At 44.6% G+C, this 27,317-nt stretch overlaps 1 protein-coding gene across 2 annotated transcripts in view; it reads left to right on the top strand.

Annotated features, from left to right (window-relative positions):
* Positions 1-27,317, top strand: part of BICRA (BRD4 interacting chromatin remodeling complex associated protein) — a 173,119-nt gene that overhangs the window by 94,091 nt on the left and 51,711 nt on the right. Inside the window, exons 4-6 of one of the 2 annotated variants that reach the window (XM_082263384.1) lie at positions 1,545-1,610; positions 5,072-6,976; positions 16,674-16,976. In XM_082263384.1, coding sequence (XP_082119510.1) covers positions 1,545-1,610; positions 5,072-6,976; positions 16,674-16,976 — 2,274 coding nt within the window. The remainder of the gene's footprint in view (positions 1-1,544; positions 1,611-5,071; positions 6,977-16,673; positions 16,977-27,317) is intronic. The other variant, XM_082263385.1, reaches the window with a different exon arrangement.

Raw genomic sequence — 27,317 nt, 5'->3', positions numbered from 1 at the left:
AGTGGGAAAAACGATCCGGTCCTTTCCCCTCCTTTTTTTTTTTTTTTTTTCCTTTTTCTTTGAATTCATCGACTGACACAGCACCCACCCCTCTATGGAGTTCTGATACTCCTAATACTAGTTGCTATTAAACTGATTACCTAGAGCCGAGAGGGGGGGGGGGTTATATTCCTAGCTGAGGACAGCCCATGGGCGTAGCCAGGTGTTTTTTGTTCTGCCTAGTCCTACTCCTGGAGGAGGCAATATAACCCAGTAGTTATGATTTATGGACCTCTGTGTCCGTCAAACTCAGGGAAATCCTTTTTTTGGAGTACATTAAGGGACACAGGATTAGTATTCAGGTACATTGGGTTATGCTCCTACCTTTAGGAGACTTGACAGGCAAACAAAGCTGTAAGGACATTCTAGTACAACCCCTCCCACTATCTGCCCGGATAAGTGTTCTAGCAAGCGATGGTAAGAGGGGATCATAAGAACAGAGGGGAGAGATCTGTCTTCCTTAATGTACTGCAAAAATAATGGGAATTTTGTACTTATGTAAAATCCATTTTCAAGTCAAAAATCCTACTTGCAGCTTTTTTGTTTTTTGGGAGGGAAAACATTGGTAAATACTGTGTAAATTTATTGCAGGAATGTAGTTCATTTTTTTGAAATTTCATTCATTAGTAGATGTTAACATAGAGAATATTACCTGCACAAGGACATTGAGGCACAGTTGTGCAGATCTGTTTCTAGAGCTAGAAAATGCCAGAGATATACTAGCATTTATGGAATGCTATTTATAAGCATTTTGTAAGTGTTTCCTAACATTTTATGACTCTCACAAGGTGTTTTACAAGCATTTTCATGTGTGTTGTTTCTTTTTTTCTCAGAATAGTGTATTTTTGGGTGTAGAAAAATGCTTGTAACTAGCAAGTAGCTTGCAGAATGTTTTTCAATGTGTCCCTAACTACAACACTTAAGCTCGGTTCGCACTACTCCGACTCAAAGTCGCCCTGACTTTGGGCGACTTTGAAGTCGCCCGTGCAGCACGACTTCATTGCGGCTTGCAAACGACTTCTCATAATAGAAGTCAATGCAAGTCGCTCCGACTTCACCCAAAAATAGTGCAGGAACCTTTTTCTAAGTCGGAGCGACTTGAGTCGCTCTGATTAGAACGGTTCCATTGCACAGCATGGAGCGCTACTTGTCAGGCGACCAAGTCGCCTGACAAGTCGGAGTAGTGTGAACCGGCTCTTAATGTCCGTAGATTATTTTGGTATGTCCAAACATTTTGCCTTCAGTTCAGACAGCTTTCAAATAGACTATAGACCTATTTGAGTAACCACCTCCATTATGTCACATTCATTGAGTACATATTGCTGCTATGGCAAACATAAGGCAAGGGTATCCAGTGTTTAAAATGAATCTGATAAATTGCTGTAGATCAGATAGATCGATAATACTTGTGGGACAACCACCTGTTTAACCTTTTTACAATTCTTTTCATATTTAGGTTGGTCTGTTTTTATTTTTTATAACATTTGATTATTAAATTCTTCTAGATTGACGGAGATGATCTGCTGGATAACACAGGCGATGCAACGAGTGCCTTCTTTGTGGGCACTGGGGTAATAACATTTATTCTTTCATTCTTTTTTAAGGCCAGTTAGTATGCACATATATAAATGTTCTGCCCCAAAAAACCTTAAGTTGTTATTTATCCACTAGTTTCATAACCAAATTTATCACACCTGAAATGGAATAACATTTTCAGACTAATAAACGTGTTACCCTTCAACACAACTGAATCTTAAAGTGATTCTAAAGGCACAGGGGGTTATTTGCTAACACTGGAGAGTGCAAAAACAGATGCAGCTCTGCATCTTCCATCTCCAGCTTCCATGTTTTATTGCCAAAGCTTAACTGAACACACTGAAGTTAGAAGCTGATTGGGTTCCATGCACCAGGTTCTGAGTGGTGCAGCTTTAGTAAATCTCCCCCCACAATTTTTATTTTTTTTAAAATAACAAACATGTTATACTTTATATATGTTATACTTACCTGCTCTGTGCAATGGTTTTGCACAGAGCAGCTCCGATCCTCCTATTTTCGGGTCCCCTGCCAGTGCTCCATGCCCGCTCCTGAACCAGCCTTGTTTGTCCATTGACACACAGAGCGCTGCTTGCCCCCACCCCTTCTCTCTCTTCTCACTGGCTGTGATTAACAACAGCAGAAACCAATGGGTCCTGCTGCTGCGCCTCTGTCCAATGAGAGGAGAGAGAGAGAGCTACACATCCCTGGATTGAGATTTGGCTCAGTAAGTATCTGGGAAGGAGCTGCATGCTGAAAGTTTTTTTGCCTATAATGCATTACAGTAAACAAAAACCTTTTGCCTTTAGAACCATTTTAACGTTGAACTGAAACAATCAACTTCATTTTTTTTTTTTTGTCTCGTCCATTGAGAGACCCCAGAAGTAATTAACTGTGGGATTATAATGCAAGAGGATTGGATGCTGGCAGACAAAAAAATTTGTAGATCTGCCTGGATAATCCCTCCATCTACCAGTATGCTTCAGTTTATAGACTTCTTTCTTCAGCTCTGCAGGAAAAAGTCCCAACAATTTTCTTGCTAGGTTTTTTTCCCTCAGTTTTTCTTCATTTTTCTCTAATGATTCTTCTCTATATTGCTGCCGTTGCTGGTCTCTTTGATTTGCAGCTATTCAGAGCAGCCTGTCTTTAACTTGGCTTTTTTGAGTTCTGTGTCCGAAATCTGTCTTTTGCTATTAAACAAAGTTGAAAAGAAACCGTTTTTTGCTCTTATTGATGCTATGCATTCAGTCTGCTGTTTTCAGCCATGGGACATTCAAAGATCCTGCATCTGCAAATACCTTCTCATTACAAACACTATTCAAGGTATTCCTCTAGAGCAGTGATTGCAAACCTTTTTTGAGCCCGAGTTCCCAAACTGCAACACAAAACCAACCTTTTTTTTTCAAAGTGCCAACACTGAATTAAACCTGCCAGCAACTCTGTACAGAGGATGGGACTGATCACGCCTCTGAATGAGCCCTAAGGGACCAAAAACCTAAGAATCTGCCCAAAAAAAACATTTTGTGCTTTTTCAAAGGAGTGCGTTATGCTCAGAATGCAGGGATTACTAGTGCGTTGTGCTCAGAATGCAGGGATCAGTTGTGCATTACGCTCAGAATGCAGGGATCAGTTGTGTATTGCGCTCAGAATACAGGGCATTACGCTCAGCATGCAGGGATCAGTTGTGCATTACGCTCAGCATGCAGGGATCAGTTGTGCATTACGCTCAGAATGCAGGGATCAATTGTGCATTATGCTCAGAATGCAGGGATCAGTTGTGCATTACGCTCAGAATGCAGGGATCAGTTGTGCATTACGCTCAGAATGCAGGGATCAGTTGTGCAATGCATTCAGAATGCAGGAACCAGGAGTACGTTGCGTTCAGAATGCAGGAACCAGGAGTGCATTGAGTTCAGAATGCAGGAACCACTAGTGTGTTACGCTCAGAATGCAGGAAACAGGAGCGCATCACGCTCAGAATGCAGGGATCAGGAGCGCATCACGCTCAGAATGCAGGGATCAGGAGCGCATCACGCTCAGAATGCAGGGATCAGGAGCGCATCACGCTCAGAATGCAGGGATCAGGAACGCATCACTCTCAGAATGCAGGGATCAGGAGCGCATCACGCTCAGAATGCAGGGATCAGGAGCGCATCATGCTCAGAATGCAGGCATCAGGAGCGCATCACGCTCAGAATGCAGGGTTCATGAGCGCTTTGTGCTCAGCATGCCCAGTTTGGGGGGCAGGGGGGGGGGGTGGGAGATAATAATGTGAAGGGCGCTAGGGGACACTATGGGTTGGCCCTGCAGCTGTGCGTAGTTACTAATCGGCTTCCAAATTTTATTGTCAAGGCTTAATTGAGTTAGAATCTTATTGGCTACAGTGTATAGCTGCACAAGATTCTAAATGCTTCAGTTTTAGTAAATCTCCCCACACTGTCAAATTTTCGGTGTAAATTAATATCATCTGAGTCGTCAGCGTTTATCAACTATGTAGTGTGAGCTTCCTGTTTTGGTATAATGCTGCTGGATTGTTTAGACAGGCCCTCTCATAACACTATATGGTTGTTGGTAAAATGTTGATTGCATCAAATCCGAAACAAATTCTGTTGGTGGTGAACTTAAGTCAGTGCTTGCTAGAGGTTTGGCCATTTCCTTGGTCAAATAAAATCAGTGTGAATAATCATTTCACAGCCACAACTTTGTCTACTGAAAAGGTTTTATGGAAAGGTATACATGGGGCGGTGCTAGATAATATAAAATGCAATGCTTTCAGGTGCAGAAAATGCATTTTGCCATTTCCAAATGTACTGGTGACAAAAGGGGGATACTTTGGGTGATTTTTTTTTTTCACTTGCTTTTGCTCCAAGACATGAGGTGAAGGGAAATTTCCCCAGCAGGACAAAGACCGCAAAAAAAAAAAATAACTGGATGGGGGTTTTCAGCATTCCTTACTCTTTTAAGAACCTAAAATAAGGTTGGCTATGCATACACCTAGATGGAAAAAAATAGACATATAAATAGAATATTCTTAGGACAATTGACGGACTAAAAAATCAATTTCCATAGATTGATTTTTCCGGTGTCCTCCTGCTGTTTGCAATGCTTTTCTTACTAAAAATGCGCAGGGTTTTTCTTAGACAAAAGATTGACTCGAAATTGCACATCTTTTAAGCTTATAAAAGTCAATGGGTTGCCTATTATTTAGGAACGTGTAGTAATGTGTAATGTTAGGACTGTTGTGTGCTTCCCCTCCTCAGTATTTAATAGGTGTAAACCAGAAAACAGTTGTAACTTGCAGTACACATAACAATGTACACATAATATTGTAAGATGGTGGAATGTGGTCAATCGTTAAAAATCCTTTTTTTTTTTTTTTGTCATGGAAAAGAGTTTATAAAATTTAGTTTGCTTATGGCTTTGAATACTGCATTTTGAATGGTTTTAAAACAATATAGTCTATATGGTTTTATTTTTCTATTCTCTTTATTATTTTCAGCTTCATGTTCAGGAAACTCCTGGGAACCATTTAACTACAGAACCCAACCAATCAACTGGTGGTGTAGACTTGGACTTTTTGCCAGATGACATCCTTGGGTCTCCATCTGCGGCTAGTGCAAGCCTTGCCAACTCTGACCAGCCATGCGACATCCTTCAGCAGAGCTTGCAGGAGGCCAACATCACAGAACAGACTCTTGAAGCTGAGGCAGAACTGGACTTGGGCTCTTTTCAGTTGCCTAATCTGCAGCCAGCCGCTCCAGATGGGACTTCCCAAATATTTTCTGGAGGTGCTGACCTAATTGGACTGCAGCAGCCGGCAGTGTTGACTCACCAAGCGCTAGTTCAGCAGTCAGTGGGAGCAGATGTGGTCAACAAGGCCATCAGCGTTCAGCCCTTCCTCCAACAAGTTGGGCTTGGTAATGTTACAATTCAGCCAATCTCCAACCTCCCAGGGTTGCCCAATGGTAGCCCTGGGGGAGCTTTGGGCATTGGGCAAATACAAGTAGTTGGACAGCAAGTAATGGCCATCAATCAGCCTGGGCAGCAGATCATTGCCAAGCAAGTACAGCAAACACAGGTAGCCAACCTACCAGTGGGCAGCTACCTGACAGGGGCTACCCCTGAGCAGCAGCAGGTCACTCTGACATCAAGTGGGGTGTCACCACAAAATGCAGGGTTGGTTTTACAGAACAAAATTCCCGCCGTAGCCACCACTTTAAATGGGAGCTCAATGTTTGGAAGCGTTTCGACTACCCAGTGCACGCAGTCCTTAACCGTTACTTCCAGTCTGAACAGCCCAGTTATTATACAGCGGACTCCAACCCCAATACAACCCAAACCTGCTGGCGTTCTCCAACAGAAGCTGTTTCAGATTTCCCCCAAACCTTTTGCTCCCAACAACACACTTACCATTCAGGGAGAAGCAGCTTTGCAGCAGCAGCAGAAAGCCCAACAAAACCTGTCATTTCTGGCTGGTAAGCCTGGGCAAAATGTGGTCCTGTCCAGTTTTCCCCAGGGCCTTCCTGCGAATGTGTTCAAACAGCCTCCCCCACAGCAGCAGGCATTGGGCAAACCCATGAGTGTCCAGCTCCTAAACCAAGGCAGCAGTATAGTTATCCCGGCCCAACATGCCCAAGCTATGTTACAAGGACAGAACCAGTTCCTCTTGCCGGGAGCTTCAACCGTCCAGCAGCTCTCTGCACTGCAGGCCAACATGGGTGGTCAGATCTTAGCTGCGTCCCATCCTAGTGGGCAAGCTCACATAATTGCCAGCCAAGGTCCAGGAGGCCAGCTTCTCAATCAGGCTTTGCTGACCAATCAAAACCTTGCAAGCCAGCTGAACTTGGGGCAGGTCCTCACTTCTCAGAATGCTCATGGCACAGCTCATATTTTGTCAGGGCCTATACAGCTTCAGGCGGGGCAGGTGGGTCAACCCACATTGTTCCAGATGCCCGTATCCCTGGCCAGTAGCCTAAGCACCCAAAGTCAGCCTGCAGTAACCACGTCTCTGAACCAAGCCGGGCAGACAGTCATCCAAGGAGTGACATTGCCTAACCAGGTGGCCATGTTTAATCCATCTGATGGCATTGGTCAAGCAGTAAGCATCCAGCAGGCCTCAGCGGGCAGCAGGCAGAGCCCAGGAATAGTGCAAGGGGCCAACCTGCCCAGCGCAGAGCAAACCTCTATCTTGACCGTCCAAACCACACAGCAGTCATCACAAGGACAAGCCCAGCTACAGTTGAATGTACAGCAGCAGCCGCCACAGCAGCCTTTAGCACCTCCACCCCCTCAACAAGCGATGCCAAGCCCCAGCATTGATCCCGGCTCCGAAAAAATCATCCTTAGCCAAGCAACGCCAGGAAATATCATTAATGCCGAGTCCATGCAGATGTTCCTCCAGCAGGTTAGTGTGCCTCTTATCTTAATTTTTTCCTTGCACTTAAATTCCTAATTTGTTAGCACTTCTAGACAGAATGCAAAAATCAAGTGTGATTTGTCAAGTGAAGTAACCATGGCAGCCAATGTGGTTTCAGTTTTGTTTACTGCACTTTGTACATTAGTCTTGTATAGTCTTCTAAATTAAAGTGGCAGTAAACACTTTAGGAAAAAAAAAGTTTCTCCCTGCAAGGCCATATCATAGTGTGCTAGTATGTACCTCATACTAGCACATTATAAAAGACTTACCTTAAAATGAAGCCTTCCAGCGGCACGCTATCACCACTGCAGAGGCTTCCATCTTCACCCAGTTTGCCTTCCAGGTTCATGGGCTGTGGCCGCTTGAATGGCCAAACCACGACGAGGTCACTCCCGCCAGATGAGGTCACTCCCGTGCATGCGTGCGGCAGTCTCCACCGCAGCAAACAAATCTGAAGTAACGGCATAGATATGCTGTTCCTTCAGCGCGCATGCACCGGCGACGTCACCAGTGGCTACTTGCCAGAATATCTCCTAAACAGTGCACGTTTAGGAGATATTCATTTTACCATTTTTAACCATATAAGCTTACTTGTTGGTAAAAATAAAAAACAAGTTTACTACCACTTTAAACGCCATGTCTAGCCAAAACAGAAGTTTAAGAAGGAGGGTGATGGGGTGATATTCTGGCTAGTTTCTTTTACCTCTTGGCAACTATAGTGGTGAGATTTTTCTACAGTGGCGTCTGTTCCCTCTTACAAGGCCATAATGAGTGCCTCCTTCACAGCTGCACTGCATTATAATAAATAAGAATATGACAACATAATTTTGGCTTTTTAATTTTTGCAGAGCTGGAAATTATGAGTAAGATATCTCACCACTGGAGTCTCAGAGTGCCTGAAAAGACTGAAATGTTGGTTTTAGGTGGAGTCAGACCTTAGGCCTGTTGTGAGCACAGTTTTAGGATAGATGCACTACAAAAGTAAATATGTTTAAAAGAAAGTATGTCTTTGTTGCTGCTACCAGAGTCTCCCCTTTGTGGACTAAAAACTGAATCTGATTGGTTGCTGTTGGCCACACCTACAGTACATTTGACAGTACATACCAGCATGAGGAATGTAGAAGATGCTGAGGCTGATGCTCTTCGGCTCCGTCTGCATTCCTCATGTTGGTGCTTTGTTTTTTGCAAGTTATGGGACCCAGAGTCAGGCACTACTTGTAATATTCGGTGGCCATCTGCCAAGAAAGGGGGGTGCCTTTTTAACATTGTAGCTAGCGTTTTAGGGCACCTAGAAAGATGAGACAAAGTACTGTATGTACGTTGTCCCATCAGAAATTATATATTGTAAAACAAAATTCGAATAACTCTTCTTTAAAGGATAAGTTCAACTTACTCAAAGTGCTACATGTTACACCCATATTTAGGGTGTAACATGTTGAGCATCCTCCCCCTGACCTGCCGGCTCCTTTTGACAGTGGGGGTGGGGACCTTCTCCCCCGGCACCTGCTGTCACAGTTCATAAAAAGCGCTGCCATGCAGGGCTCCACCCACGTGGCTGCGTCATTCATTCAGAGTTCTGTGAATAAATGCCCACAAGTACTGTTAGCCATTGCTGCTGACAGATTGGATTTTCTTTCAATGAACTGTGAGCATGCTGGTGAGCGCTCTCGTAGTCTATTGAGCTTCCGGGACTTCAGTAGCTGCCTGCCTGTATCATCAGATGGACAGTCGGGCCATGTACTAACAGTCTGCTAGAGCAGTGTTTTTCAACTCCGGTCCTCAGGGCACACTAACAGGCCAGGTTTGCAAGAAAACTGAAATACATCACATGTGATATCATTTGCTGCTCAGTGATTGCAGTTTTCTAGTCTACTTCTCCCTAAGGCCCCTTTCACACATGCGGACCGTTCTTAATGGATGCCCCATGCATCTCTATGGGGCAGCGGATGTCAGCGGAGACATGTCTGCTAACACCCGCTGCCATCCGATCCTGTCCGTCAAATCTGGATGGAAACCCTATTTTCCATCCGGCTGGCGGATCGGATGGGATCGGATGAGAATGGACAGGCGGTCCATTCTCATTCCCCCATAGAGGACAGCGGGGACCTGACAGCTCTGTCTCCGCACACAGCATGGAGACAGAGCTGCCATCCGCCTGCTCAGCGAGGGATTGGCGGATCGATCCCCCGCTGAGAAAAACAGTCCGCCGACGGAGCGGACAGTGGAAAGGGGCCTTAGGTAATACTTAAAATCTGGCCTGTTAGTGTGCTCTGAGGAACGGAGTTGAGAAACCCTGTGCTAGAGCCTGGTATTGCACCCGTGATCTGCTGATCAGGGGTGCAATGCTTTATAGGCCCCAAGAAAAAATAAGAGTGCTTTTTTTTTTTTTTTTTTTTTTTACCTGCAAAATAATGTGCATTTATTATTTTATTTACTTTTAAAGGGGAACTTATCCTTTAAGGGAGCCTCGTATTAAGCAGCCCAATTTGGCATATGATTACCACCCTGAAACTGTAATCCTCTATGTCACATTTGGCTGATTTACTACTTTTTATCAATGTCAATAAAAAGTTGTGGCTCCACATACAAACCGGTTTTAATGGGGTTCTAAAGCAGCCTCTGTCCAGAATTAAAAATAAAGTTTTTTGAGTGGAGAGTTGAATGGGAATGCTAGGGTAAAGATATGACAATATTGATTTACCTGCCAAAAATGAACAGTGCTGTTAAGCCAATCTTGTGATCCACATACCACTGCCAAAACCTCTTGGCTCCACTGTTTAGAGCTTGCAGCTCATCAGTCTGACTTCTACAAACCCACTGGATTTTATTTTGTGGGATGATTGGGATTTAAGGAAGTTACTACAGAAAGGTATCGGATGATTATCCTAGCAGTTATAAACAATACATTTGTGATTTGTGATGGAACCCACAGCTAGAGTAAAAGATGCTTTCTTCATATTCATGTTTTAATTTGAAAGAAAATAATCATACTGAGACCATTTTATGGTTTCTTACACCCAAGCCACATCTAAGACGATCCAGCTGTGGAAATCCTCACTGTCTATTAGCACTGTGCTGAGGACAGGAAATAGACTTCCTGCTGGAATCGGCTCATAGATTTCTTTTCCTTTTTAAGCAGCATTCTCCACTTAAGTGCCGGTTCACATTATAGCAATGTCGGACATCGCATGTGCCAGACATCGCACCACACTGTTGTGCAAATCACACGCGATGTCTGTGCGATGCAAATTCAGCTATACAGATTGTATGGCGGAATTCATATTGCATTCGGACCAAAGTCGTGCAGGACCCTTTTTTTGGTCCACACCAGAATCTGATCGGATGGTTTGTTCACACCTATGCGATCAGATACCTGTCCGAATTGACAGCTCGCACTGCAATATGCAAACTAATCTTGGGGGTGTTATTAACTTTTGTTTTGACACTCCCAGCAGTTGGCATATGTGTGTGAACTGCCTGCGAGTCGGGTGCGATGCAGGAACCCGCAGTGGATTCTGGTGTGGACCAAAAAAAGGGTCCTGCATGACTCAGGGTTCCCGCATCGCAGCAGTGTTCCTTGGCACTAAAACGAAATTGACAGTTTAAAGTAGAACTATAGGAAAAACTTTAGTGTTCATTTTGGATAGAGCAATTGAGGGTTATAACCCCTGTCAGATTTTTTTTTTTCTTTCAAAACTTTTTATTGAATTTTCGATAAACGCGAACATGTGAGTAACATCTGGTGAACAATGGCTATACAAAGCAGAATACATTTTAGGGCGCTTTCACACGGCCGCTCCGTGTGAAAGCTCCGCTGCGGGACTTTTTTTTTTTTCCCACGGAGCAGATGACATTTGTGTTATCCGCTCCGTATGTCCGCATATCATCCCATCCGTTTGCGGATGATATGCGGACATAATGTAAGTCTATGTGATTGCGGATGTCAGCGGATGACACCGCTGACATCCCATTTTCTTTCCTTTCCATTTTTTGAACGGATGAAAAAATAGGGTTCTGTTCCGTTCCAAAAAACGGAACAGAACTGAAAGGAAGAAAATCGGATGTCAGCAGATGGTATTCCGCTGACATCCGCAATGCCATAGACTTACATTATGTCCGGAAATCATCCGCAAAAAATAGGATGATTTGCAGACAAGCGGAGCGGCCGTGTGAAAGAGCCCTGAAACATGTAACATAGCCAAAAGAAAATAGCATATAAAATACGGTACAATCAAAAGTTATAGTATATGGGGGGTTGATGCTTGTGGGTGAGACCTAGCGTGATCATAGAGAAGGTTACAGTGAGTTTACCACGCTAAGGGGGGATCCGTCCCATGCTCCGGACACCCCCTGGGGGATCAAGCTGTGTCCAGATCACAGAGGGCCCCCCCTGCGTGGGGATAGGTCTTCTTTGTAGTTATATGAGTGGCTAAAGCGGGGAGACCCTCTCTTTGTCTTTAGAGACAGGTGGGTAATAGGGGGAGCAGAATGGTTGAGGGTCAGTGAGCGTTATAGCTGATATGAATCAATATTTGGGTGTATCAGGTATTAGTGGGGGGAGGGGGAGGAAAGGGAAGTATGATGGGAAGTATGATGGGAATGGGGGCGGGAAGAGGTGGGGATGTAAGATTTTTTTTTTTTTTCGCCATCTATGCCCCATTGCGGAGATTTTCCTTCACTTCCTGTCCCATAGACTAAACAGGAAGGGAGAGGAAATCCCTGCAAATTAAGCGCATTCCTTGGGGACCCCCAGGTCACCAGAACTAGTGCCCCCATTGGAAGATTTCCCGTTTTATTACTTTTCAGGGGACAACCCAAAATTTGAGATTTTCTTTTACTTTCAATGCTAGAGGTAAACAGGACAAATCGAGAGGGTGAATCTCTGTAACAGGGGCATAGCCGGCAATAAAAACTGACAAGCATTCTAATCCCCCTCCACTCTATCCAAAACTAAAAAACAGAACAAAAAACGTTTGTCTTTAGCTATTATTTGTTTAAAATTTAAGGGGTAGGCCCATTTAAAACCTATATTTGTTTTACATTTCTCAGGGTTTCAGGATTTCTGCAGGGGATTCCCAGCCCTGCTTACCTGTCATTAATGCCACTTTACTTTTTAGTTTACATTACAGATATTGCAGGTGAGGAACCAAGACTATGCCTGCTTGTAGCAGGTAGACTAAAAATTGTAGCGAGAAAAGCATGAGAACTCACAGGAGCGTTCTAGAGATTTGGTAAGCTGGGTGGTCCATTTCACCAATAGGTGAAATAATAATTTTGGCTGGAGTGACCCTTTAAGTGTTAGTACAGCACACTGTGCACAACTCTATAGGTAATTTACACTTGGATAGAAGTGCTTTAAACCTTCAAAACTATATAATGTCAAAGCGGATTCCCTTCGTATGACAGTGCAAGGGCCTTCTCCGTAGTAGATGAGAAGCTTTGCACGTGCTGAATACTGCCCTCTAGTGCTCATAAGAGCTCAGTGGGGAAACTGCTTATCCAACCATAGAACTATGTGGTTTATGTAAGAGCTATTTCTGAGTAAATGCCATTTTTACATGGCAGGCCTGAAAAAGAATTCCTCACTTACTGTGGTATAGCATCTTTATGATGCCTCAAATCCCAACCATAGAGCACAGACACCAATTGCAATGAAAGGTTCTAACCCTCCCCAACTCTAGCCAAAGCCTGGAGAAAAAAGTGGATGGTGTCACAAAATGTAAATGTGGGAGCCTCCATTGCCCACTTAAGCCCCGGAAGATTTTACCCCCTTCCTGACCAGGGTTTTTTTTGCGTTTTTTTACTGCGTGACTTTAACGGACAATTGCGCGGTCGTGCGATGCTGTACCTAAACGAATTTGACGTCCTTTTTTTCCCACAAACAGAGCTTTCTTTTGGTGGTATTTGATCACCTGTGAGTTTTTTTTTTTTTTTTTTGATCATGCACTATAAACAAAAAAAAGAGCGTAAATTTTGCAAAAATAACAATATTTTTCAAATTTTTTTATATGAAATTCCCCAAAAAAATGTAAAAATCAAAATTTTTTAACATTTTCGGCCAATTTTTTTTATGCTACATATGTTTGGTAAAAAAAAAATCGCAAAAAGCGTATTTTGATTGGTTTGTGCAAAAGTTATTGCGTTTACTAACAAAGGGAAAGATTTTTGTCATTTTTGGTGTTTTTTTTTTTTTTTTAACAAGTAATGGCGGCGATCTGCGATTTTTTTTTTTTTTTTTTTTTTTTTTTTTTGCGGGACTGTAACATTGTGGCAGAACAGATCGGGCCCTTGACTGACATTTTTGACACTTTCAGGTTTCCAGTGACATTACTGCAGTAATCAGTGCTATACATATGCACTGTTACTGTAAAAATGACACTGGCAGGGAAGGGGTTAACTGTATTGGAGAGGGAGGGGTTAAGTGTGTCCTAGGGGCGTGTTACTAACTGTGATGGGACATGGCTACTAGTGTAAAAACAGAGATCAACGGTCCTACATAGTAGAACCGTCTGATCTCCATTTTTACACAGGGGAGAATGACAGGCGGCTTGTTTACATTAGCCGCCTGCCTTTCTCCCTTCCCGGCAAACGATCGCGAGTGACCGGCGTACATTGGGTCTGCTGGTCACACGCCCTGACTTGTTAGGGGGCGGGCGCTCGCTCGCTCGCCCGCTATTGGCTCACAAGCCGGTGACAGGCTAGTGACGTACCGGTACGTCACTTTGCCTGGCCGGGGCTGACCGCCGCAGTGTATGTACTTGCGGCGGTTGGCAAGTGGTTTTAAAGTGTGACTGCACTTATGCTAAGGAAAAAATAAAATCTGTGTCTGCTCTGCTACACGCATTGGGGTGTTGGCTATTTAAGCCATTTTATATACTAAAACTCACACATGGTTTGCACTCACTTCCTGCAATCACATCTGCTTCCCTAGTCCCATGAATAATTCCAGTGTTGTACTAAACCCGTTTATTTAATGGGTTCCCTAAAAAATTACATTCAAGTCATGCCATGATTGGGAATTGTCACAGGTGATTGTGTTCTCAATTGAACTGTCAAGTCATCAAATGGCGGGTGTCTTAACTAATCACATGCAACACGGGACCTGCAGATCAAACATAGGCTAAGATGGAGGCTTCCTTGGCTGTAAAAATGAGGGTTCAGTTCCACTTTGAGAAGAACCCTTGGGGACAGAAGTGGGCCAGTCATATGAACGCAAAATTACACATCTGGGAGAGATCTGTGCACCATCCAATACAGAATGCTCCTTTATAGTGAAGCTTGTTTTTTTTTTTTTCTACTTTTAGGAAATGACTGGCAAGTGGATTTTTGTCAACACTTAATTACTAAAAAGGCTAGTGTGGCAATCTGTCAGTTTGCTATATGTGAAGTTACCCTTAAAGCGGAGTTCCAGCCTAAACACACACTCACCTGTCCAGCGATGCGGCCGCCCGAAGCCTCGCTCTTCTCCCTCTCTGTTTGCGGTGCCGGCATCACTGGTGTGGGCACCCGGCTGTGAAAGTTGTCGGCTTCACAGCCGGGTACGCACTGCGCATGCGCGAGTTGCGCTACGCATCGTGATTGGCCGGCAATCTTCTGGGACCTCTGACATGTCCCAGAAGATTGCAGGGAGGGAGGGGGAGAGGAGAACTTCCGCTCAGGGCGCCGCGGCACTCCGAGCGGAAATGGGAGCAGGTACCTGTCAAAACTAGGTACCTGCCCCCCCCCCCCCCCCCCCCCCAAAAAAAAAAATGACATGCCAAATGAGGCACGTCAGGGGGTTAGAACTGCCTAAAGCGGAAGTTCCACTTTTGGGTCGAACTCTGCTTTAAAAGAGGCAAACAATAACAATGTCACTACCAGGGTTCTGTGGAACCATGGGGTTCCTTCAGTGGTGGCTAGGTGTTCCTTGATTTCTGGCTAACACCCCATTTGATGGTATCTGCATAGTTCAAGGTTCAACACCATTTGGCAGAGCCAGCAACATGACTGCAAGGGTTTAATTCTGGCCAACCTGTAAGGGAATATTCTTCCCGCCTACAATTAATAATGGTAAGGGGCATTTTCCCATTGATCTCCAATGGACTAATCTTACCAAGGGTTACCCAAGACCTAAAAATTTGTTTCAAGGGTTCCTCTAGGGTAAAAAGGTTGAAAAAGGCTGGATTAGTGTGTTACTGACCAAGAACAAGTAACACACTAGATTAGGATTCCTAACTTCACTGGCTGCATACTTTTTCTCAATAAAAAAAGGATATGGATGACAGCACCATTAGTTGCATTAATAAGCTAGCAATGGCAGCTCCCATACCTTTATCCTATACAGTTGCCTTCAAAACCCAACAGATGAAGCATTTTCTTATAGGCCTGCTTGCTATACCCCAGTAGTAATTTCTGCTTTTGAAGGCTTCCTTGCATACGTTCCCAAGCCCCTGAAGTCTGTGTACTTGTCACTTCATTTGTTACCAGACCATTCAGCAAAAATATTTCCATAAGATCGTACATTATGTGCAATTTAAGGTCTTCCTTCCAAGCATGTTATTTAACTGTAAAACCCTTCCTTTGTGTGGTCCTGAGATTGCTGCTGGGTGCTGCCATCTTACATGCAATGTCAGCAGCCCCAGCAGACTGAGCTGTCACTTAAGTGACACATTATATTATTCCCCTTCACTCCACCCCTATCTACATAAAATATTGTTATATAGGGACATAAAGGGAAGGGCAGAGGGGGCTGTGCTAGGGAACTGACTTGTCAATTTTTCTAAAAAGCTCAATTGCACATTGCAAGTAAATACAAAATCATTTATGGAACAGAAAAACACTGCAGGTAAGCATTTTAAAAATCTGTAATTTTTTAGGTTGATGACAGGATCTCTTAAGCTAAAATCCAGGCAAAAAAAAAGTTTTCCTATGCAGTGGTGCTGTGCCCACGCTGCACGAGTAAGCTGCTTGTTTTTGTCTAGTGCAGGGGTGTCCAAACTATGGCCCTCCAGCTGTTCAGGTACTACAATTCCCATCATGCCCAGTTATGTCTGTGAATGTCAGAGATTTACAATGCCTCATGGGACGCGTAGTTCCGCAACAGTTGGAGGGCATTAGTTTGGACACCCCTGGTCTAGTGGATAGGAGCATGGAGATATCCTAATCCTCCGATCCTCCCTGCATAAGCCTGGCTCCTGTGGTTTCTGCTTCCCCCCGCGGTCTAGTGCCTCATGCCCATAGACCTTCTCTGGATGAGAGGAAGTCAGGAACAGTCTACTGCTGGCTGGAGGGGGGAGTTCCGCTTGCAAGTGTAGTGGGGACTCGGGTGAGTACAAGCTTTCTCCAATCCTAGACAAAAGGGGACAGTTAACCAATGCAGTACTGGCACAGCTCTACTGCATGGGAAAGCTTTTTGTTTGCCCGGAGTTGGGGCTTTAAGAATGGGAGAATTGTTTGTGTTGCCAAAAGTAACCAATCAGATTTCAGTTTTGATTGTTCTTACCTTCAGTCTGGAAATAACAGCATCTGTTGGCTAGGGGCAAAGCGAATACATTTTCTCTTCCTTCAGGTTTTAGAAATGGGCCTACTGTTTAATTTTCTTTGTCCAGTTCTATGTTCTTTTTCCCAAGTTGTCATGAATCATGCTTATATGAAGTTTTGTATGAGTGAGTATTTAACAGACGGTTGCCGGTGTTGGCCATTGCAGAAGGAACAGCAGCAGCAGTTATACGAAGCAGCGTTGAAATCTCATCAGGAAAGCAGCCTGGTTCAAACCTCGGCAGCCCCACACCTCACAATGCCAATCTACAGCATAGCCGTTTCCGGCAGCACTTTGAGCAGCAGCACCTCCAGCAGCAGTAGCGTACCCGCCTCCGTCATAGTGAGCAGCAGTGTCGGCTCCACAGCCCAGTCCAACCGCGACCTGGCCCAGAACCATACAACACCGGAATCCAAAGGACACTTACCTCATTTCACTGCCAGCCAATCACAGCAGGCTATGTCCTGCCAGGTAGCCACTATCCTCAACTAAGTCTGCTTTCACCCAAAACTTTCCTGTGGCTCTCCCTCTAGTCTTCTTCCCCCCGTAACCGTGTGGTGGCAGATTTCCCCTCTAATTCCTGTGCAACCCCAGTGCAGTGCCGTAGCTAATACAATAACCAGGGTCTGTCTGATGTTTTTACCCCAAGGCAAAGTATCCTAAAAATAGCTTAAAGCCCATCTCCCAGGAGAAGAAAAATGCTCCCTTGTAGTTGTGCTGCCCCCGTACTGCAAGGGTTAAGTGCTTGTTTTAGATCTAGGGGGGCCACAAAAAGCTACTTACCTCCATTCCCCCAGGAGCTGGCGCTCTTCCCTGCTCCCCTATGCTCCAGCAGTGGACTGCCCCTCCGTGTCCTGCAGTCCAATGCATGGCTGTGGGCTCTACATTGGTCTTGGTGATGTCATAGAGCCTGTAACTGCCGGAGCAAAGGGGAGAAGAGGCTGCAGAGACCAGTTTTTTAATCCGGAGGTTAATGCATGAGCGCAGGATTGGGTAAATAAAAATGCCCCCTGAATGAGCATTTAACCCTTGTAGATCTGGGCAGCCCCACTGCCAGGGAGCCTTTTAGCATTCCTGGAGTTCAGCTTTAATGGCCTTCATGTTTGCATGTACAGTAGGTAGCACACGTAGCCTCTTTAGTTAAATCCAGGTAACTTAAATTTTTTTCTTTACTTTGAATAATAATAACGAAGAGGCCATTTATTAAGCTGGAGATGAACAACTTAAAATATTGAACGAATTGTGTTATAAAGCTTAATGCTGTATAATTTATTGAAACCCCGCTATGCTTTTTCACAAACCTGCTCATGTAATTTCTTGAGCATGGGGGTGTAAGATTTCTCAATTCAATTAAATTGGTGTTCCGCTAAACAAATATTAAAGTTTTTTAATGATTTTTAACAACATTTATGATAGATAATATCAGTAGTCCAGTATTTTAAAGGGAAATGTATAGTGTATTGGCAGAAACAAAAGATAAGCTCAGAATAAACAAGCTGCATGCACTATAACCCTAGAGCAGCTGTGTCTGACTTTTCTCCCAGTAGACTACAATGGTAAATTTTTCTTGGCATGCTAAGTTTACAGTGACCTGAAGTGTCACATTTTTTTTTTTTTTTTTTTTTTTTTTTTTTTAAGCTCCCAGGCTGGATGTCCAGCTTGGTGCAGATTTTTTGATTTGGCCACATTGATAGGGTTTTTGAGTTTTCTCAACCGCTGTTTACTAGGGTTAGAGAATAGTGGTACATGTAGGAAGCTCCACGTACCCCCTACACTGCGGCTGGCATTCAGGGGTCCCTCTTTCTCTTCTGCTGGCTCTCGCTTGCTCTTTATTTTGTACTGTTACTAATTTCTCCCTCAAACGCTGCTGCTGCTCTCTGATTAATTTCATCCTAATCCTTAACCTTCCTTGTACACTGCGTGTGTTCTTGTGAAATGCTTCCCTTCCTGTGTCCTGTGTTTAACTGTGCTGCTGGATAAAGCTTGAATTATTGCAGAAATAGTTAAATGTTCCTGGTATTTGTACAGAGAATATATTGAAGTTGCTTATAAGAGCCTCTAGAGTAAATCAGGATTTGTTTATAAGAGACCTACATGGGCCTCATTCACACAAGTTAGTGCTGTCCTTCTATTATTCTACAGCAGTGGTCCTCAACTCCGGTCCTCAGGGCACACTAACAGGCCAGATTTTAAGTATTACCTTAGGGAGATGCAGACTAGAATACTGCAATCACTGAGCAGCAAATGAGATCACCTGTGATGTAATTTAGTTATCTTGCAAACCTGGCCTGTCCCCAACCCTGGTCCTCAGGGCCCACTAACAGGCCAGGTTTCCAAGATAACTGAAATACAGTGGGTACAGAAAGTATTCAGACCCCCTTAAATTTTTCACTCTTTGTTATATTGCAGCCATTTGCTAAAATCATTTAGGTTCATTCTTCTTCCTCATGAATGTACACATAGCACCCCATACTGACAGAAAAACACAGAATTGTTGACATTGTTGCAGATTTATTAAAAAAGAAAAACTGAAATATCACATGGTCCTAAGTATTCGGACCCTTTGCTCAGTATTTAGTAGAAGCCCCCTTTTGATCTAATACAGCCAGGAGTCTTTTTGGGAAAGATGCAACAAGTCTTTCACACCTGGATTTGGGGATCCTCTGCCATTCCTCCTTGCAGATCCTCTCCAGTTCTGTCAGGTTGGATGATAAACGTTGGTGGACAGCCATTTTTAGGTCTCTCCAGAGATGCTCAACTGGGTTTAAGTCAGGGCTCTGGCTGAGCCATTCAAGAACAGTCACGGAGTTGTTGTGAAGCCACTCCTTCGTTATTTTAGCTGTGTGCTTAGGGTCATTGTCTTGTTGGAAGGTAAACCTTCGGCCCAGTCTGAGGTCCAGAGCACTCTGGAGAAGGTTTTTGTCCAGGATATCCCTGTACTTGGCCGCATTCATCTTTCCCTCGATTGCAACCAGTCGTGCGTCCTGTCCCTGCAGCTGAAAAACACCCCCACAGCATGATGCTGCCACCACCATGCTTCACTGTTGGGACTGTATTGGACAGGTGATGAGCAGTGCCTGGTTTTCTCCACACATACCGCTTAGAATTAAGGCCAAAAAGTTCTATTTTGGTCTCATCAGACCAGGGAATCTTATTTCTCACCATCTTGGAGTCCTTCAGATGTTTTTTTAGCAAACTCCATGCGGGCTTTCATGTGCCTTACACTGAGGAGAGGCTTCCGTCGGGCCACTCTGCCATAAAGCCCCGACTGGTGGAGGGCTGCAGTGATGGTTGACTTTCTACAACTTTCTCCCATCTCCTGACTGCATCTCTGGAGCTCAGCCACAGTGATCTTTGGGTTCTTCTTTACCTCTCTCACCATGGCTCTTCTCCCCCGATAGCTCAGTTTGGCCAGACGGCCAGCTCTAGGAAGGGTTCTGGTCGTCCCAAACATCTTCCATTTGAGGATTATGGAGGCCACTGTGCTCTTAGGAACCTTAAGTGCAGCAGAAATCTTTTTGTAACCTTGGCCAGATCTGTGCCTTGCCACAATTCTGTCTCTGAGCTCTTCAGGCAGTTCCTTTGACCTCATGATTCTCATTTGCTCTGACATGCATTGTGATCTGGAAGGTCTTATATAGACAGGTGTGTGGCTTTCCTAATCAAGTCCAATCAGTATAATCAAACACAGCTGGACTCAAATGAAGGTGTAGAACCATCTCAAGGATGATCAGAAGAAATGGAAAGCACCTGAGTTAAATATATGAGTGTCACAGCAAAGGGTCTGAATACTTAGGACCATGTGATATTTCAGTTTTTCTTTTTTAATAAATCTGCAACAATGTCAACAATTCTGTGTTTTTCTGTCAGTATGGGGTGCTATGTGTACATTCATGAGGAAGAAGAATGAACTTAAATGATTTTAGCAAATGGCTGCAATATAACAAAGAGTGAAAAATTTAAGGGGGTCTGAATACTTTCCGTACCCACTGTACATCCCAGGTGATATAATTTGCTGCTCAGTGATTGCAGGACTCTAGTCTGCATCTCCCCAAGGTAATACTTAAAATCTGGCCTGTTAGTGGGCCCTGAGGACTGGAGTTGAGGACCACTGTGTTAGTGGGCCCCGAGAACCGGAGTTGAGGACCACTGTTCTACAGGATTTATATGGCGCCAACAGTTTGCGCAGCGCTTTACAAAATGAAGTAAGACCGTACAGCTACAATACAATAAAATACAAGAGGGTTAAGGGGGCCCTGCTCATATGAGCTTACAATCTGCTAGACAAAGGTCACCGCACTGCCCTTTCTGTGCAGATAAGGGTTCTTTTGATGCAGAACTCCGGGGAACCAAAATACTTATATGGGACCTTCTTTTAACTACTGGATTATTTGAATTTCTGCCCATTCAGCCATGATATTTGCACAGGTTGGCTGCATAGCACAGCTCTGCTTGTCTCTATCGTTCATTGACGGACGCAGTTCTCTCTGATTCATATCAGTAGTAGTAATACTGCCCCCTACAGGAGTAGGCAGAAAACTAGGAAGATTAAAACTGGCATCCTATGCAGGAAGAGAGAGGGTGTACCCACCGGGACTGCCCATAGGCGTAGCCAGAACTTTTTTCTGCCTAGTGTCCTACTCCTGTAGGGGGCAGTATTACCCTACTGATATGAATCAGAGAGAACTGCGTCCGTCAATGAACTTAAGAGAAAAGGATTTTACGGTAAGTCAAAAATCCAATTTTTTCTCTGCTACAGTTAAGTAACACTTTTACAGGTCTACATGGTTTGATTTAGAGGTCTTACAGGGACTGATTTAATACTATGTAAATGGCCTAAAACAGGGGTTCTCAGCCTGCAAAGCCCTCTGACCAGGGAAATGCATGCCCATAGAAAAGATTTGCATGCGATGCTTATACAAATCAATCAGTTTCTGCAATGAGGTGCGATCCAAGCTGCTTACGGAGTGGATCCGTTTGATATCAAGGAAAACCGACATTGAATATTATCTGATGACAGGCCTTTTTACCTCTTTCCATCTGGTAAGCAGCTTGGATTGCACCTCATTGCAGAAACTGATTGATTTGTATAAGTGCCTCATGCAAATCTTTATCACTTTTTCTGATTGTCAATATCGGAATTTGCTGTCCGCTTCCTTTTGAACTTACACATTATTTTAAAGCGCGGATTATTCTAGATATATTTTATCATTATATATTTTTTCACAGTGTGTTCAATCAAGCCTTGATAAAGGGCCTGATTTTTGGACCCTCAAAACGTGTTTGATTGTCCTCCTGACTTTTATTGGCACTTAAATTTAAATTTTTGTTACACTACATTATTTGTGTCGGTTATAAATATTTGTCTTCTACATCTGCCTTGAGACCATGTTCACACTTGAGCATTTTTCGGCTTGAAGCTCGACACTCAGAAATGCAAAATCCCATTCATTTCAATGGCTCCTGTTCACATTTGAGCATTTTGTCGCCTGTAGCACAAAAAAGTACATGAGCTACTTTTCAGGCAGATTTGAGCATTTTTGTCCCCATAGTCTTCAATGGAAAATGCCTGAATAGCTTAGCTGATGTGTGAATGTAGCCTAAGGCCTCATTCACATGGATGTACCAATCTTGGTTCAGCCACCCGGGATGCACAGATGTTTCTTGCAGGGCCATGCAGGCAGCCTGTTGAATTAATTGACAGGCCACCAACTGCATGAACCTCCACATGCATCCCGGAGTGCACATCCATACGAGTCCAATGCACGGATCAGAGCACAGTCAGTCTGACTGCATCTCGATCTGTTCCTCTGGCATGCTTGTAAATGTCCATGCAGCCAGCGGCCTGTCCTTGATTTTAACAGGCTGCCTGCATGTAACACCTGTGTATCTCGGACAGATGAAGACGGCTATTTGCACAGGTGTATGTATCTGTATGCCCGTGTGAATGAGGCCTTTAGCCCCAGTTCACATTGGCGCGATTTGACATGTGAAATCGCAGCCTATTACCAGCAACGACGCTGTCCTAATGGTACTATTGGTGTCTTTCGGGGGTGATTTCAATTGACCTCTGTACATGAACCCTCACAGATGTCTTTCACATCGCCCCCCAAACTCACACTAAAATGTGGGTTTGAAACTGTGCGAGTTCAGCTGAACTTGCACGATTTCAATCCCATGTTCAGTGTAAATGAGGGCGAAATGGAAAGGAAATGCATGCAGGCAGGTTGATTTTTCAAGACACTGAATACACAGGGATTGGTCCATGCACACGCCAATAGCAGTACTGCTTTAACTTTTAATACGTTTGAATTACATCTTTTTCTCCATAGAAATAGGTCGCAAAAGTGAAACCATATTTAAAAGCTTGTTCTGCAGGAAAAGTACAGAGCAATAAGCTGCATGTACAAACACGGCTCCTTGGCTCACATCAATGAGATCTTTGGTGGGTAAATGGGTGTGGTGGAACAGGTGTGTTAGGTGAACCTGTACTGATCCAGAAGTTAATAAAAAGCATTTGGCATGTCAGAGCAAGCACCACTGCGTTCCTACATATAGATTTATCATCTTTTAAGGCAACTAAGGAGCACTGAAACCAGAGGTACTTGTATTATGCAAATACGGACTTTGCATATAAGGTCAGTGGTTTGGCCTGCCCCTCCTGTGCACTGCTATTGTTATAGGTAGTTTCAATGAACAATAGCAAAGCTTGAGGGGAGAGCAGGGCAATGCACAGAATCCCAGCGCTGAATTTAACATTTCCAGAAAATAATGCATTGGATCTAAAGATGTCTGCTGTTACATACCAGATGAGGTTAGTTTCAGGGGATTAGTACAGGTTTGCTTTAAAGCCTGACTGCTGCCAAAACGTTTTTCTCTTTTGTTGATCGACGGACAAAGCTCTCCATAATTCATAACTAGTGGGTTATATTGCCTCCTCCAGGAGTAGGACTAGGCAGAACAAAAAACACCTGTCTACCCCCATGGACTGTCCTCAGCTGGTATATAATGCCCCCCTCTGCTCTAGGTAATCAGTTTTAATCTGTCTAGTCAGGAGTAAGGACCTAGGCTCCTGGCTGGGATCTCTGGTCTATGCAATTTTCTCCTTTCTTATTTTTTTTTGTTTTCGGGGGATCTGCAATCAACTGCCGGGCTGGGCGACGGGATGAATAATCTAGATCCAGTAGTCCGCCCAGCCAGCGAGCGTATGCAGACCGTAGCTACGCGCTAAGTCGGTCGTGACATAGCCCCACGGACAGAGGCTGGCCCGCGAGTTAAACTGCTGATAGGTACCCTGAGCCTTGAGGGGATCCATTAGTGGTGCCAAAAGATCGTTTTTGTACTGCAAGGGCCTCCTTTCCTTTATGGCGCCTCTGGTCACATCTCCCCCACTGACCCCCTCATGGAGGTGGCAGGTACCTCGGAACCCCAGCTTCCCATGGTTGCACTGACGGCAGGTCTGCAGTCCTTAGTGTCCCAGTTGGAAGTGACGAGTGGGCAAAGGCCCAGGAGGAAGCATCCCCCACCTTCCCCTGCTCAGGCTGTCTCTTCTGATTCTGAGCCTGATGCCACCATGGATGCGGCCCGTCCAGGTGGATTTAATATCACACCCCCTGATCCATCCGATAGTGAGGATGATTCCTCCATGATCGCAGCAGCGAATGAAAAAGAGCTGGTAAACGCACTAATTACTGCAGTGCATGAGACTTTAAAAATAAAGGATGTGGCTGATGTAGCACGGACGTGGCTTGTCGTTTGGTACGCACAAGTTACATTGTACTCCAAAGGTGTTTCCTTATGTGCCTTATTTTGACAGGTTTTCCTGTAAGGGATGGGAACAACCAATATTAGCCTTTGTGGTCCCCAAACGTTTTGGCTGTATGTTACCCTTTTGAGGAGTCCCTTTTTAAAAAGGTGGGCTAGTCCACCAGTGGTGGATCCTCCTATTTCCAGGTTGAATAAAGCAACCATGATCCCAGTAGAGGAATCCCCGTCCTTTAAGGACCCGGCCGACAAGAAAGTGGAGGGTGTGGCGCGCAGCATGTTTACTATGGCTGCTTCGACATTGCGGCCAGTCTTTGCCTCAGCCCTGGGTTCTCAGACCCTAACTGAATGGGCCAAGCTTTTCCGCCAGGCCCCTGCTGCTTATGTTGATTTAGCGGACCAGTTGGTCCATGGGTTGCAGTTTATCTATGATGCAGCTTTGGATACATCTCCTGTGCTGTCCAGATTTTCTGTTTCAGCAATGGTGATTAGACGCGTGCTGTGGTTTGGGAGGTCCGCAGACCAAGCCTCTAAGAAAGCTCTTATTGATCTGCCCTTTCAAGGCAATCGCTTGTTTAGGTCTACCTTGGATGACATCATTAGGTGTATCACAGGGAGGAAGAGATTACCTTCCTGCCACAGTCAAGCAAAGGGAAGGAGCCTCGCCGCAGACGGGGGCCCTCCTCCTCAGCCCATAGAAAATTATTTTGTGCTTCTGGGATAGAGAATAAGGGAAATAGATCTTCCCTGGGAGGTTCCAAGCAACCTTGGTTGGGTAAGCCTAGAGCTAGCTTCTCCAGACCAGCAGACAAGACTCCTTCAGCATGAAGGTCTACCCTCACCTATTATATGTGGGTGGAGGGAAAGCTTCACTGGTTCTGGTCCTGGGGACTTCTTTGGTGAGCGTCAAGGAGATCTGCGACAATTTTTCTTTTGGGGGTACCCAGAAAGGGGGACAAAGCTTGTCCTTTTTCAGGTTTTTTTTTTAGGTCCTGAGTCTACTTGTGTGGATTTATTTCATGCAAAGGTTCAGGTGATGTCTGAACTACCTAAGGTCCCCCCTATCCCTGTCCAGGGAATTGATATACTTAGGTCTGATTCTTTTCCTGACCAAAACTGGACCACAGGCCGTGATTCATCGACTGCTGTCACACAGATAGTTCTCTTTCCTATTTTGTATACAGGTTCTGAGTCTGGTGGTATTCACCTTCAAGACAGTTCTGTTTGCACAGTCTTGCATGCATCGCCCTTAGCAGGTTCGGCCCCAAGGAAGGATACTGAAGTTCGCAGGCGTCCAAGGACCACTGTAAGGCCAGTATCATCCTCCGTTAAGGCTTCTAACGCAGTTCCTGCGACGAATTAAGATTGAGGATCTTCCATTCATCCTGATAACTGTAAACGTCCCTTGGGGGCTTCCTTTCAGAGAAGACCAGTTGTCCCAAGGGCTGATCTATCTCCCTACTTTACAGTTGCTGGTTTTAATGGCTTCGCTATTGAAAGCCAGGTACTGAGGGATAGAGGTTTGTCTGGATCAGTGATCCCTACTATGGTGAAGGCAAGGAAGTCGTTTTCCAGCAAGATATCGTACGTGGAAAGCGTACATTCCTTGGTGTGAGTCGATTGGCGCTCATCTCGAACCTTTTCTGTGGCTTGGATCTTAACCTTTCTTCAGCAGGATGTTGATCAGAAGTTGGGCCTTGAATACCATCAAGGGCTAGGTGTCTGCCTTGGCAATCTTCTTTCAGTGACCCCTAGCCACGCACAATTTAGTTAATACCTTCATTTGGGGGGTCCGGCATGTGGCTCCACCTGTACGGTCTTTTTGCCACCATGGGATTTAAATTTAGTACTTTTGGTTCTCCAGAAACTTCCATTTGATAATATTCAGAAGATTCCCTTGCCTATGTTATCCCAGAAGGTGACATTCTTGGTGGCTATTACCTTGGCCCACAGGGTATCAGAATTGGCAACATTATCCTGTCGCAGTCCCTATTTAGTGGCCCATAAGGATAAAGTGGTTCTTCGTCCCTGTCCATCAGTTGTCTCTGACTTACATTTGAATGTGGACATTGTGTTGCCTTCCTTGTGTGTCCCAAGCCGGCTCATCCCAAGGAATTTGCTTTGCATACCTTGGATGTGGTTCGTGCGATTCGGGTGTATCTGGCAGCTACAGACTCCTTTCGGAGGTCACTCGCTTTTTGTGGTTACGGACAGACCAAGAAAAGGGCTGGCCACTTCGGCTACCATCTCCAGATGGATCAGACAGACGGTGACTCAGGCCTATTCCATTAAAGGTCAGGTTCCACCTTTCCCTGTCACGGTGCATTCTACTCGGGTGCTGAGTGCTTCGTGGGCCTTCCATTATCAGGCTTCAATATCGCAAGTTTGCAAGGCGGCCAATTGGTCACCGGTGCATAACTTAACAAAATTCTATAAGGTAGATACTTTGGCATCTGCGGATGCTTCTTTTCGCCACAAATTTTTGCAGGCTGTTCTGTTCCCTCTTGAGGGGTGTTTTTTCTTTAAACTTTTTTATTTTTCAGGGGCTCCTGTGTCCTGGTTAAGGGCTCTTTAACCTTGAGTTATTTTCCCCAACCCTCATTTTCCTTTTGGCACTGCTTATGGATGTCCCACTAGTTATGATTTATGGAGCGCTGTGTCTGTCAATGAACGAAAGAGAAAATGGGATTTTTGTACTTAACGTAAAATCCATTTCTCTGAGTTCTTGCAGTGCAGGCAAAGCCCCACTGCAAGGGGTAACTTCAGTTGCCTGAAGGAGTAACATTTTTATGTCTGATTTTCAAATGTTATATATGTCCCTATAGACTAGAGAATTTGCTTCACACGCTATTCTTCCTGACACATGTTACCTAGGCAGGAGGAAACCTTCCTCCTGGGGGAACACGGGCATTAATCCTGATAGAGGTTCTAAACCTTCCTCACTCTATTACTGAATGTCTTTTTTTTATTGCTGTGTGCCCATTAGGGGATTTCCCCTTTTTTCTGGCTTCTTTGACATCCTTTTTAAAGGCTGAGTTCTTTTGGGGA

Source organism: Pelophylax lessonae (assembly GCF_965119305.1).
Source record: "Pelophylax lessonae genome assembly, chromosome: 7".
NCBI classification, from domain to species: Eukaryota; Metazoa; Chordata; class Amphibia; order Anura; family Ranidae; genus Pelophylax; species Pelophylax lessonae.
This window is presented reverse-complemented; position numbering and strand designations above follow the sequence as displayed.